The 14,601-nt window shown below is 43.1% G+C and overlaps 1 protein-coding gene across 1 annotated transcript in view; it reads right to left on the reverse strand.

Annotated features, from left to right (window-relative positions):
- Positions 1–14,601, reverse strand: part of Sorcs3 (sortilin related VPS10 domain containing receptor 3) — a gene marked incomplete at its 5' end in the record, with an annotated part of 534,900 nt that overhangs the window by 125,992 nt on the left and 394,307 nt on the right. Inside the window, one exon of the mRNA XM_033761244.1 lies at positions 12,250–12,368. Within this exon, the coding sequence (XP_033617135.1) occupies positions 12,250–12,368 (119 nt within the window). The remainder of the gene's footprint in view (positions 1–12,249; positions 12,369–14,601) is intronic.

Here is a 14,601-nt window from a genome sequence, read left to right on the forward strand (position 1 = left end):
CTCTATTTCCTTGAAGGTTGTTTTAGGTTGGGCTCCCTTCAAAAGTGGGACCTTGACAAGGACTTTTGTACAAATAGTTTCTGTTTTAGGAACTGTGCCGGGAATCAGGCAACTAGGAATTAGAGAACAGTGACGCAGAGAAAGCCAGCCCAGGGTGCCTCACTGAACTAGCCGTCCCTGTGAGCAGCTGTGCTCAGCCTTGCTGGGAATCCCATGATGGAGGCTCGGAACTGTCCAGCGACAGAGTAAGAGGACAAGGTATCTGCTCGCTAAGGACTGTCACAGCTCAAGATGTCCCAGAGGCCCCTGACACCTACAAGGTTTGGGGTATAGAGAAAGCATCCTACTTGGGGGACAAACCAGCCCCAGGACAAAAAGCAACTGAATCGGCAGCATAACTGAGGCCGCCTCTGTGATAGCTAGTGACTGAGGCAAGAAGGCTGTGGGACGAGCATGGGATCCGCAGTACAAAGGTCACACTGGGTATCAGCACGTCACCATCAGCTCCCTGGCTTGCATTTATTTAAAATACTAATTGTAACTTTAAATCAAGCTGCTGAAACCATCACAGGTCTAGAAGATCGTGTCCCCGTGCTCAGCTATTTGAAGAACTTCTATTTGTTCTGGCTGATAAAATGCTATTAGTTAAGACTCTGAAGGTGTTTTAAAACTATACACCTGAAGATGTCTTTATTGGATTTCTTTCAAAGTTTGTCTTTGTAACTCTCCGCTTTTCCTTTAAGCTTCTGTCTTGTAATTGTGTCCCCAATGATGAAACTATTTATTTAACTTTAAAATCTCTCCTATTAAGACCAAATTAACATCATTTAAAATATCTCCAAATAGTTCTTTTTTGAATGATTACACTGCATTAATTTCTGCCTCAGGGCTTTTTGCTTTGAGAAAGATAACAATTTACTAGGCACGCAGTCACCACACCCAGAGGCTTTCTCCACCTTGCATGATGGTACCTAAAACAGAATCTAAAACGAAGTATCAAAGCCGGGCTGAGCTGGGGACCCAGATGCTACAAGCCCTGAAAGATGATTATATTCCAGAATATCAACAGCCCCATAGAGACCACAAGAAGCTGGTTTCTTTGATACCCAGTACCACAGACGCTACGTGAGGTTTCATCATGCACACATGTTGATCCATGAATTGAATCCATGAATGATTAAAAATGAATTCAGAGAAGAGATTTAGCAATCTTTTATGTGATAAGCTCATAAAACCCCTTAAAAGTAGATGTGCACTCACAAAATAATGAGGCTGATTTTTGCATGTGGATTAGTCTCCTGATTCTTGCATTTTGCGGGGCTTTGTACTTTGCAAAGCATCTCAAAGCCATTATTATCTCCCTTGATCCTCACAACAACCTTCCCATTTGCAGAGGGCAAGTAGCACGATTCCATTCTGCAGAGATAAGGAACTCCATGCTCTGAGGATCTAAGCGATGGGTCCAGAGCTCTCTAGCTGGTAGGAGGCAGATCCCCGATCACAGCCCAGGGATTCACCCCAGGCTGCTTCCCCACACCAGTCCACCAGCTGCTTCAATGACAAACTGCCTGAGAGCTGGGCGACATCTGCCCCTGCCATGTCCTACGGCATCTGCCACAGGTCTGGGGGCCCGAGGGATGCCTGTAATTGGCTGTTCACAGACCTCAACTGCTAGCATTCCTGGAGCATCTCCCAACATGTACAGCAGTACTATTTTCTGGGTTTATACACAGAAATCTTAAAAGTTAACAGCAACTTGTATTCTCTGGCTTCAGTGGTACTGGAGCCACCCCAGAACTTATAGGTGCCACTGTTCCCTCTCCAGCATTCCTCCCTACACGAGTGCTTCCCTCTTCATCCAGAGCCTTCCTGGGAGCTGAAGGTAGCCCTGGGCACTATGACAAGGATCTGTACAGTGCTCCCCATCCGGCAGGTATTGTACCAAGGTTCACCAGGGTTCCGGGAGTGATGTCTGTTGTGGCTTAGGTGGGAGACTGGGTGCTACTGGCTCTGGAACCAACCTCTCCTCCTGTCATGGATCTGTACAAGTCCTTCCAAGCTCAGGGTCCAGGTGTGTTTCTAGGCCTCCTGGGCTCTCCTCGTGTTCAGCTCACCCAATTCACGTCTTCCTCCTGGATACTCAGGCTATGGGGTGTCACTGCCCAGGCAACCAAAGCTCAGGGAGAGTCGTCCTGGGCTGAGGAGCAAAGGCTTCCGGGATCATGCAGATGAGGGTGTGGTAATGTCAGGGTGACCTTCTCTTCTACACACTTTCATTCTCTCTGCCTTTTGAGTACTTTGTCTGTATCTTAATTATGCATCTGGGCTTCTTCTCCTCTGTTTTAGATAATGAAGATAGGCTGGCATTGAACAATTTTAATGAAGGGAGTCACCTGCAGCAGAACAGTGTGTTCCCAGAGGAGTGCATCTTTCTCACAGGGAGGAACCTTAAGGGCCAGGGAGCTGCACAGGGGTGAAGGCACCCATCGAAGGTCTGCAAGTGCCCCTTGTGGCTGGCTGACTCAGGCCCTGCGCTGTTTCTTCCTGCACCCCCTAGCGGGTAGGGTGGGGATCCTATCAAGGAGGGCCTTTTCCCTTGCCATGCTGGACTGCCTGCTCTCTAGAATAATCACTAGAAAAGCCCCTCTGTACAACAACATACAGGATGCACCACCATCTTGACTCGGAATGTGGAAATCAACATCAGGCTCCAGGCCCCGCCCTGTCTCTTGCCACCCTGTGGAATGGAGGCATCTCAAGCCGGCTCTTCCCCATTACAGCAGGGCTCTTCCGGGAAGGACAAGCTCCTTTGGGCTTCACTCTGAAACCCAGGCTCCCTGCATGGGAACTCATTGCCAGATTCACATATTTCTCCGCTTTCCACTCCTCCCAGTTCGGCTTGCTCACCTGGGGGAGTCAAACCAAGGTTTCCTCAGGCAAGACCACCAAGATGGCGGCTCTTCTCCGTCAGAAGATAAAGGGAGAAGGTGAACCTGTGGGGTCTCTCTACACTGCAGGAGCGGTGTGAGTAATTTACAGACCCCTCGGCAGCAGATGAGATAAGAAGGATTAAAATAATATATCCAGAAAAGGGAAATTATAATTGGTCATGGGAGTTTTCCTTTGTAGCAGCAAATGAGAGAGGGTGTAATTTTTGTGCAAAAATATTATCATAGGGAGATGTTTAATTTATGAATATATCTATATAGAGATTTTTACCTGGGCTTTTGAAATACATATATTCCATTTATTTCTCTGCAGAGAAAAATATAAGGGCCTGGATCTCATCTGAATTCCAAGTGGTTCTTTGTCCATACATGAAAAAGTCTGACCTTTGGCTCAGGTAGTGAATTACACCACAGAAATCTGTGGTTTTCAAACATCTGTTAGCATTAGAATCCTTTGGTCAATGAGAGTATTAAAATCCTCAACACGCAAACAATATCAGAATTGCTGTTGAAGAAATTACTAGGAAGCCTGCGGAACCACCATCATAGACATCCTCTTCTATCTTTAAATATTTTATTTTGCAAAATGATATGTTAAAACACAAAAGTGGACACATCTGTAGGGTGCCATGTGATGTTTCCTTGCATGTCTCTACTGTACAATGTTCAAATCAGGGTAAACACATCTGTCTCCTCCAACATTTATCATTTCTTTCTGGTGAATACGTTCAAAGTCCTTCCTTCTAGCTCTGGAACTGTGTAGTACGTTCCCCTCACCTGCAGTCTCCTCATCACATAGAACACAACAGGACTTCCTGCTCCTGTGTGACTGTAACTTGGCTGCCACAGATCAATCTCTCCCATCTCCCCTTCTCAGTATTCTCCCATCTGGTAGCCGCCATTCTGCTCTCGACGTTTATCAGATCAATACGTTTAGATACCACACGCGTGTGACAGCATGCAGCACAGGCATTTCCATGCCTGGCTTATTTCACTTGACATGGTGATCTCCACTTTACACATGTGTTATTGCAAATGACAGGATTTCATTTTCTACGCTGAGTAATATTTCTTTGTGTATATGTACCACAATTTTTATCCATTCTTCAGTTGAAAAACACTTGGGTTTTTCCATTTCTAAATTGTCAATAGTGCCGCAATATAAGTGGAAATATGGATTTTTTTGACATATTGATTTCATTTCCTTTGGATGAATACTCAGTAGTATAGCTCCTCCATTGTTTCCCGAGACTCAGTACAGGACTGCTCTAAAACAGCACCCTTTCATATATAAGAGTAGGAAAGATGAAGGGAGAGGTGGGGCTCTTTCACTATGAGTTTTGCTTTTGTTTTTTCTCAGCATGAAGCCAAATGTAAGATATTAATACTTTAAAATGTTAAAAATCACTTAAAGTTGTGAACTACCACACTTTGCAAAGTTCCTTGTACTAGTCAGTTTTCCCATTGCTGGGACCAAATACCCAGCACCCACAGTTTAAAGAAGGAAATGTTTATTTGGCTTAGAGCTTCAGAGGACTCACTCCATGGTCTGCTGGCTCTAAAGCAGAAACATCATGGTAGAGGGGCTTGGCAGAGGACAGCTGCTTAACTCATGCTGGCTGAGAAGCACAGCAGAGGCACAGGGCCAGAGAAGAAGGGCCAGGGACCAGATTTGGTGCCCAAGATCACACTTCCAACACCTGATACTTGACTAATTCTTTATGCAGCTTCCAAGCCAATCCAAGTGAGAATTAATCTTCATGTCATACCGCTTAGGCTCATCATCTTGCTATTACTTAGTTGCTCAAATTTTAGGCATACGGAAAATAACCTGACTTTATAAGGTTCCCCTATCCAGGCCAATCCACTAAGGGGCAGTGAGCATCCTTCAGCAGAATGCATAATCCTCAGGATCCCACCCTGCCTTGGCAATACTCCCTGGAGATGCTAGGCTCAAGATGAGGAGTGATACGTAGCTTTCCCCAAGGTTATCCTTGGGTATACGGTAATGGGTTGGTGGAGGGCTATGTACCCTGATGCCTTGATACTATGTCACATATAATCTATACAAGTTACTCCATTGGTCTGTGGGTTTTCTGCTTTGACAAATGCCCCTGAGATAGCTTTATTTCAATGAACATGGTGAAAACGCCAACCTTTCCTTGCTTTGAGGTAGATATTTATCCCCAAAGTCCATATCTTTCTCCAAAAAGCCTGTGCTGATCATTTCAATTTTCAAACCTCATACACTCCAAAATGATTAAAAATCTGTTTTCAGGTGGTTTCTAAATATCTGAGATGATTTCTAAATATTTTTTAAAATGTGTAAGTACAAAATAAGTGGCAGCCTCCCCACCAGACCCCCACCCAAGCAGACCCACTCCTCATCCACAGGAGCAGAGGTGACAAGAAGCCAGCAGCTACCCTGCCACTCTCACCACCTCCCTGTTCATCAGCCAGCCTCAGGCCCATCACCCAGGGGACTCTTAGATTTTCCACCCTCATGACCAGTGCCCCCTCCCCTACCTAAACTCTCCCATATCAACCACGAGCACCCTCCCCTCCGTGCCAACAGTCTTCTCACCCTTGGCCCATCTGCACCCAGATATCCATAAACTCATTACATGTTGCTTAGACTTTGCCTGCCTCAGTGGTCTCAACTGTGCCTCAGTCTGACTTAGTGTAAGCATCAAGAATTTTACAAAAAGCAGCCAAGTAATAAAAAAATGACTAATGGTTGAGAAGAAAGAGACAGAAAGACTAACAGTATTATCAAATTTCATGCAAGGGAGCTACTAAAATTGACACCAAAATTAATTCTGGGCTTTCTAGTAACTATGAAGAGAGCCCCACAAAATTATCTAGAGTTAATGAAAGGAAGTAGAAGTCTATCTCTCTGGGGAGATTTTCCAGCTTACTTTGCTGACACTCCACTCCCTCACACAACCACAGAAGACCTTGGATGAGAGGTCCTGGCTCATTTTGTCTTCTCCTTTGCTTGCTTCTCCTCCACCAGGCCTTCCCCCTCCCACACCTTCCCCTGCATGCAGAATGCCTCTCTACTGGCTTCACTTGTCTTCAGAACCTTCTCTCACCCACTCCCCAAAGCCAGAACGAAACCTCTGGCCAATCTTCTCTTCTTTACCCTGAGAGCTTCCTACAAATAGAGCACTCATCACACTGCATTATAAGTGTTCAGCTGTCTGTGTTCCCCACAGGGCTAAATGTATTTTAATGTATTTAAATGAATGAATATAAAAAGGGCACCGCAAAACACACTGGGCAATTCCTGGACAGCAACTGTATGAAAACACAGAGACATTCTACATATGGGCACTTCTTATGCAGTGAGCCATCGCCAATTACCCTTAGTTGTCTTATTTTGTTAGCTTCAGAAACAGGATTCCCTTGCTTGAAAAAGATAACTAGCTATTCCCTGAAAACAAGGACAGTATCTTATCTCCTCTTTGGTTCACTTCAGTTAGACAAACATTTATTGAGTACCAGACATCATACTAAGTGCAAGAAAAACAAGGACAAATAAGACACAGCTGTTCCCTTTAAGCATTTCCAGATCTAGCTGGGAGACAGAATGCAAGTGGACAAGGAGAAGGCCGGTCCTAGGGGAGGTCAGGGAAGGCAGCACATGGGACGTCTGAACTAAACTTCACCTTGCAGAATGGGTTTCTCTGGTAAAGGGACATTCTTAGTAGGAAAAGATGCATCTGTGAGAAATGCCTAAGAGGCAAAGAATGGCAAGGTATGTAGGTGAAGACTAAAGTGGTTTAGGTCCATAGAAGGATAGGGAGTTATATGGGATTCACATGAGGCTGATGGGCAGGCAGGACGCAGGCTGTGGAGGTTCTTGTAAGCAATGATAAGGAAATTGGATTTCACCCCATAGGTGATGAATAGCCACTGAAAGTAGGAACATTGACTTTTATTTTAAATAAATGGCTCTGGGAGTTCTGTTATGAATGAACTGGGGGTCAGTGTGCTGGTCTGGGAGCAAGGAAATCAGTTAGCCAGCTATTGCAACAATTCAGAAAGTACACGATAAGGATTTATAAATGGTTTTAAATAGCCAAGTAATAATAGTGCTTTCTCTTTTACCTCTCATAAATCATTCCGCAGCAACAGAGAAAGCAAGAAAAAGAAATGCAAACTTTATACTTAATGAAAATTTAACCCTGAAATACAATATATGTGAGAAGGAAACCATATATATTGTGTGCCAGGTAGTTTACCTTGTGAAAAGAACCCACTAAAAAAAAATTGATTTACAGGGCACTTCAGTAAGAGCCTAAGAGGATGCTTGCTAAGTGAAAGCAGTGTTCTGATTGATCATAAAATAAATCTGGAATAGTTCATGAAGGGAGATCTCCAGTCATTAGAAAGTAAGAGTCAACCAGGCGTGGTGGTACACGCCTGTGATCCCAGCACCCCGGGAGGCTGACACAGGAGGATCACAAGTTTGAGCTCAGACTGGGCTGGAGTTGCAGCTAAGTGTGAAAGCCATGGGTTCAATCTCAGTGCAGAAAAAAAAAAAAAAAGCAATAGTTAAAAACAAAGACAAAAGAAACAATACAAAAATTATAAAATACAGCAAAATAAAAGAGAAAGGAAGAAACAAGAAGCAGACACATGCCAAAATATGGTTCCAAGGAGCAAATTAAATTTGAGACCATGTTGCTGGGCTTAAAAATAAACTAAACAGGGAGGCTGGAACAAAAATAGAAGAGCTCAGAGAAGGTATGTTGAGATAACAAAAGAGATAAAATATGAGGGGGCAAAGTTCAAAAAAGATGGTAAGGAAGAAAAAAAAAGAGAGAGAGAGAAAAAGGTATAAAGGAGCCAGGATATTGGACACTATGCAATACTTCTGCAAGAATAATATAAGATTGTCTTTATATCTCAGTTTACTCAGTTTGCACAAATGGAGATGATTTGAAACGACATCCATTTTTCTTTCCTGTCTAGTATGTACTCCCCAGACCTGAAGGGAAAATAGCCAAAGCAACAAAACTGAAATAAAACAAGCAATTCCAGAAATGTCACAGAACTTATGAGAAGCTGAGAATGAAAAAAAACAAAAACAAAAAAAACACTGAATCTACTGAATGAAAAAGACTCATATCGTAAGGGAAAAGATTGACACAATTATGTCAACCATAAAACAGACACTAGTAAGTAACTGGCATTCAATATAAAGACAAAACCATGTTTAGTTATCACAGGTAAATGAAAGCAAAAAAAAAAAAAAACTCACAAAAAACACAACAAAACAAGACACCTAAAAGAGGGAAGTCACAAACTGGCCTAATACACTAACATTCAGAATATTAATGGAGCAAAATTCTCATCAAAAGAATAATTCATATATTGGATCCCTTTAAGGAATATTAAAGCAGAAAGGGGGATAAGCAAACATTTCCAACATTCAACAATCAGCTGGTCTTGAAGATTTTACTAAAGGACAAACAAACTTGAGACAACCGAGAGCTAAGAGAGAAAACTACAGCAGAGGACTGGTGAGGAAAGCAGAACACATATACTTGTCAGACTGAGGTCAAAGGAATGCAGAGAGAGCGGTGCAGGATAGGATGGGTGCTCTAAATACTTCATTAATAAGGACGGGCTGGGAGTGGGGACTGAGCGGGCATCACAGACACACTACTGTGTTTCACATTTCCTCCACAGGGCTTCACAAAATATTCAAGTCCAACAGAATTCCATTTTAGGACAGTAAGGTGAACACTTGGAAATACTATGATGAATCAAAGCTGTGTGGCAGAAGAATTTGAGAGGTGAGAAAAAACGGAAACACATTGATTTTACAATTGCTCACGAGAGGGTATCAGTGGGGACAGTCCACAAATGGAAGAGTTGGCAGGTTACAGAAAGTTATAAAGATAAACCGAGCTAAAACACAAATAGTAACGATATCGAAGGAATACACCAGAAGGCAAAGAAAACAGACCTTATGACGAGAGTTAAAAAGAAGTGCTCACAGTTAAACCTACACTGTCACTACTAAGGCACATGAGTTGTATTTATCAGTGCAAACTGCCAAATTCACCTTCAAGAAGGGAAGGGCTGCTTAAGTATGGGTGGCCAACCAGTTCAAACGTGTGCCCGGGCCCCGTGTAACCTGCCACCTTCTGTCATTCCTTTACTTAATGTCAGTCGTGACCAACTCACGGTTGCAAATGCAACATTTGCAAAAAATAATCTCAAGTTAATGGCCTTTTGCATTACTCTGGGCATTGTTAGCCCTTTTTTTCGTATTTGTGGAGAGTAAAACCTCCTGCACCCAGCCCCAGGCCCCTAGCTGCCACCCCAGTCAGGGCTCACCAGGCTCATCCGGGCCCAAGCCTGGTTCCGCATTCCCTGCTGACCGTGTGTCCTTCTGCCACCACTCAAGGAGGCCCTTCCAGGCGATCCTAAATAAAACGTCGACATCTTTCCCCTTGCCTCCTTCACAGCCATTTCTATCCACAGCACTTGTCATAATCTAGAATATTTTGTGGATAGGTAAACAGATGATGGTGTAAGACAGAAAGATAGAAAACATTCATACAGCACGAGGTTCCAGGCACTGTTTCAGGCACTGTTCTGCAGATACAATTAGCAAATGTGACCCTCCCAGAAATCCATGCGGTAGATGGTGCAATTATATTCTTGTTTTGGATAAGTCAAATCAGGCACAGCCCAGGGTCACACACTAGAGAATGGCAAACCGCAGTCTGACAAATGCTGGCTGCCAGGCTCCACAGTCCTCTCGGCCCCTGGATGTGTACATCAATACATATCCTTTCCCTGCTCCCTCTTGAACCGGTGCCAGGGAGGCCGGAACTCTGTGCTATTCATTATCTCGTGCAGAGCAGGCACCTCAGATGTGCTACACAATGAATGAAACTTTACTGGTTTACTGGTGAGACTTTGTACTTCTTTCAAATGAAACACAATGTTGCTGATTTAAAAAAATACTTCTACTATAATGTGAAAGAACTGTTGCGGGAGAACTTTAAAAATCTGGTTACCCACCTGTAGAGTTGCAGAAAACTTTATGCAACACAAGGAAAAATGTGATCATTTCAAGTTTTAAGTTATGTTTCTCAGAGACAATACTGTCATGGCTCATCTCATGTACAGTGTTAGCATTAAGGAAAGGGCAACTGGACTGGAAAATTCATAAATCACATGTGCTTCTGCTTGTAAACAACTCTAGTGAGGAGAGAAAGAAAAGAGCAGTGGATGGGGATTCTAAGAGGGGGATTGTATGATGAGGAATCACCGAGAAATAATTAGGAGTGATTCTGGAGAGGTCCGAGGCATTCACTGGCAACACGGACTGACCTTCACTCTTCTACTCTGAGGGAGATGTCACCAACTGTGTCAGGGCCGACAGGCACCTGCTGCTCTGTTTTGTCCCGTGGGGCACCCAGGCTGGGCACTGAGGTGGCTCCTTAGATCCGTGTGTCTGCAGCATGTGGCAGAGGTCACAGGGTGGATTTGAGAGCCATCAGAACACGGAGATGCTATTCAAAGCCAAGGGATCACTAAGGTGGCGAGTCTGGTACAGAGAGAAGCAGGCCAAGGGCAGCAATCTCAGAAACACCAAGAATAGGGCTAGCATGGAACAGTTTGCAGTGCATGTGTTCAAGAAAATACCCGTGGAAGAGATGAGAGAGACAATGACGTGCCAAGACTTAGAGAAACAATCCTGAGCCTCTGGCTTTAAATCACACTGAAATGGAGTTTTTTTTTAAAGTTTTAGAGATTTCCTATTTTACTCCATCTTTTGAGTTGGTTTTTAAGTAGCTGGTTACTTTTCCTGTACTGTCTTTGACTTCAAAACTCCATGGAAATTCCAGGCAAGGTGCCTCGCACAGGTAACCCTAACACTGTGAAAGGCTGAGTCAGGAGGCTCCTGAATTAAAGCCCACTCTGGGTAATTTAGTGACTTAGTGAGACCCTGTCTCAAAACAATGACGATGATGTTGATGATGATGACAGTGGGCTGGGGATGTAGCTCATTGTGAAAGCTCTGAGTTCAATCCCCAGTATTGCAAAAAAAGAAAAATCCACGCAACTGAGTTGTTGAAAGAAGTAACCCTAACTGCTATACACCACACCCAAACCTACACACATGGAAGTGTTCATTAAACACCCTGATTTGCAAAGACAGCATGGTGATTATAGTCAAGTGCGAGGGAGTAAAACCCAAGTATAAAATACTGTCTGTACCCTCAGCGTACACCAGAATTGGAAAGGAGACAGATCTCTTCTGGTTTACTAGGCAATGGCTCCTAAAGGACCATATCCTGGAGGAATGGTATCAATGCAGACCCGAAAGCTACAAGGTGCACAGGATGGTGAGGAACAAAGCTGGGAGGCTGAAGGACTGCACAGTGGACACGGTCAGCATGAGAAGGCCGGGGACAGGCAGAAGCCAAGTGCACACTTAGTTAGCGCTGAGCAAACTCAGAGAGTGTCTGGGCCCAAGTTTCCTGTGGGATACAACTGAGAGCAGAATGCTAGGAGAGCCGAGTGGAGAAACTTGAGGTTGGACCTGGGATTTTTTGTCCAGGAACATGTAGGCAGGTGCACAGGTGGGGCCCCTTGTCCTTGAGTCACCTTTTCTTTTCCCCCATTTTTGATCAATTTTGTACCTCCTCTCAGTACCTAGTAGAAGCCACAAAATCAAGACCTCCAAAGACGCCCCCTCTGCCTGCCTGAAGATGTTAAGTTCCACCTCTTTTTCTGGGAGACAGAGTTCTGGAAGTCAAGGATTGTGAATTGCCCATTGGAGGCTGAGGCCAGCAGTAGAAAGGAGGGGAGGATTTAGTGAGTTCTTCACTTTTCCAAAACGAAAACCCTAGAGATTCTTAATTTAAAGGGGATTTCTACTTTCAAGTTAGACAAGTCACTTTGGGCAGAAATAAAACCCCACTTTAATAAACTACCTTAAAGTTGAAGTCTATTAAGACACTTGACTTTGAATAACCTCCAAGCCCAAAACTAATTATGCGGAGACAGCTCTGTTTTTGAAATGTGCAATCTGATGAAAGACTCTGAGGGCCACTGGAGCCCCTGGAAGGGACATGGACCCATAACACATTCATCCTGCAGCAGAACGCTGGGCTATCTCAAGGACACGGGGAGAGAGAGGGACTGTGTCCTCGCTTGGAACCTTCACAGCCTGGGAAACGCCTGCTTCAGTTTCCCAGCAGGCAGCTGGCTTCGCTTCCACAATCCTCTTCCTCTTCCTCCCAGCACCCGCACTTTGTGCACTCACCTGAATGAAGATATACTCATCCTGGACAACTAGGGAGCTGATGTCAATGGAGCGGGCGAAGGGGCCACTTCGAGTGGTCTCAGCACACTCTTGGATCCTGCAGGTGAGGTAGTGAGCATCTGAAAGAGGAGGACAGTGACATGTAGACACAGAGGGAGTGGGAGGCCCAATGCCCATTAGTTCTGCCTAATGAGGAATCCATGGTATTATTTAGAATAACAAGGGGATTTTACTTTCTTGTGCACAAAATTCAAAAGCACTGCAGAAAAAAAATGGTAACATCTACTTTAGGCAAGGAAGTGAGGAAAGAGTTAATCTCATATCCTACTGGCAAAGCAGTAAATTGGTTTAGCTTTTTAGAAGAACAAATTTGAAGTAGCTATCAGAATTTTACATGTGCATATTTTACACCTGCAATTCTAATTCAGGGCATGTTTTCTACAGGAAGACGCGTATATTTTCACAAAGGGAAGGGCAAAAATGTTCACTGTGGCATCATTCAGCGCAGTAAAAAATGGAAAACAAGCTAACTGTCCATGGATTACAGAACACGTAAACAAGCTAAGATACAGATGAATGGCAGAGTGCCATGCGGCAATGGAAAGATTACAGGGTTACATGTGTGTCACCATGCACTTCTCCAAGATGCAAAGCCCTGCCATGTTTTGAAAAATTATTTAGCATTACCTGTCCTATGATCCAATTTACTTTTTTCCCCTTTCTTTCCATTTAGTTTATTGGTACATTTTAGGTATACAGTACAGTTACATTCATCATTGGGAACTTGCACCTTTACATGATTTATCTTTGTTCTTATTTTTTCTCCATTCCACACCGTACCTTCACACCCTCCACTCTTCCTGGTTTACAAAGACTTTGTTTCAATTTTTTCCTTTTCTCATATTTTTTTCTTTTCCCTTCTTTCCTTTCTCCTACCCCTCCCACTTCTCCTACTCCTTTTCTTCCTATTTCACATTATCAATTATACATTTTGTTCCTTATCTACACTTTTAGTTTTTCACACCAGAGAAACTATTCAGTATTTACACATGTGTGTCCTATTTATTTCACTTAAGAGTATGGACTCAATGTGCATTCATTTAGCTATAAATGTGTTTAGTTTCTCATTCTTTATGGCTGAGTAGTACTCTATTTTATTTTAAAAAATCACATCTTCTTACCCAGCCCAATTGGGCTGTTTCCAAGTTTTAGCCATTGCAAACTGTGCTGCTATAAACATGGGTATGACTCTTTTAAATCTTTTGGGAAGATACCCAGCAGATGGACAGCTGGATCAAATGGGAGCTCTAATCCCAGTTCTTTGAGGTATCTTCATATTGATTTCCACAGTGGTTGCACCAGTCTGCACTCCCACCAGCAGTGGAGAAGGGTTCCTTTCTCCCCACAACCACACCAGCATTTGTTATTGATTGATTTCATGATGGCAGCCATTCTTTGTGGAATGAAGTAGACTCTCAGTGTTGTTTTCAACTGAATATCTCAAACGATCAGTGGATGTTGAACATTTTTTATGTTCATTTATTCCTTTTACTTCTTTGCCTGAGAAATGTCTGTTCATTTCAGATGCCCATTTTTGAAGTGGGTCTTTATATTTCGAAGGTCTGATTTTTCAAGTTCTTTATATATTCTAGATAGTAGTCCTTTGTCTGAGGAACAACTGATAAAAGTTTTTTTTTCCACATTGTAGGTTGTCTCTTAGCTCTGTTGGTTTTCCTTGCAGTACAGAAGCTTTTTAATAAGATGAGATCCCAGTTGTTGATTCTTTGTGCTAGTTCCCATGCTACTGAGTATTTGTTCATAAATTCTTTATCTCAACCTGATTAAGTCTATGAAAAGTCAACAGGCAACATCATACTAAATGGTCAAAAACTGAAAATCTTCATGCTAAAATCAGGAACAAGACAAGGATGTCCACTATCACCACTCCTGTTCAATATAGTTCTGGAAATATTAGCCACAGCAATTAGACAAGGGAAAGAAATAAAAGGAATAAAGATAGGAAAAGAAGTTAAACTGTCATTATTTGCTGTTGATATGAGACTTTACATAGAAGACCCAAAAAACCCCACCGAAAGACTTCTAGACTTAATTGACAGGTTAGATAGAGTAGCTGGATACAAGGTCAACACTCAAAAATCAGTAGCCTTCTTGTACCCAGACAACAGTCTACGTTTTTAGAGAATGCTGTCTTCACAGATCTACAGGATTGTGCCATAACTACACAGAAAAAAGGTTTACATGCTATGTATAAAAGTTACCAATGACCACGTTTGAGAACAGGGAATGGACCTACGAAAGCAGACAGAGTGGACATGCGCCATTTTAGTTTTG

The sequence above is a fragment of the Fukomys damarensis genome, unplaced genomic scaffold, assembly GCF_012274545.1.
Source record: "Fukomys damarensis isolate Sample0158 unplaced genomic scaffold, DMR_v1.0_HiC HiC_scaffold_8, whole genome shotgun sequence".
Classification (NCBI taxonomy): Eukaryota; Metazoa; Chordata; class Mammalia; order Rodentia; family Bathyergidae; genus Fukomys; species Fukomys damarensis.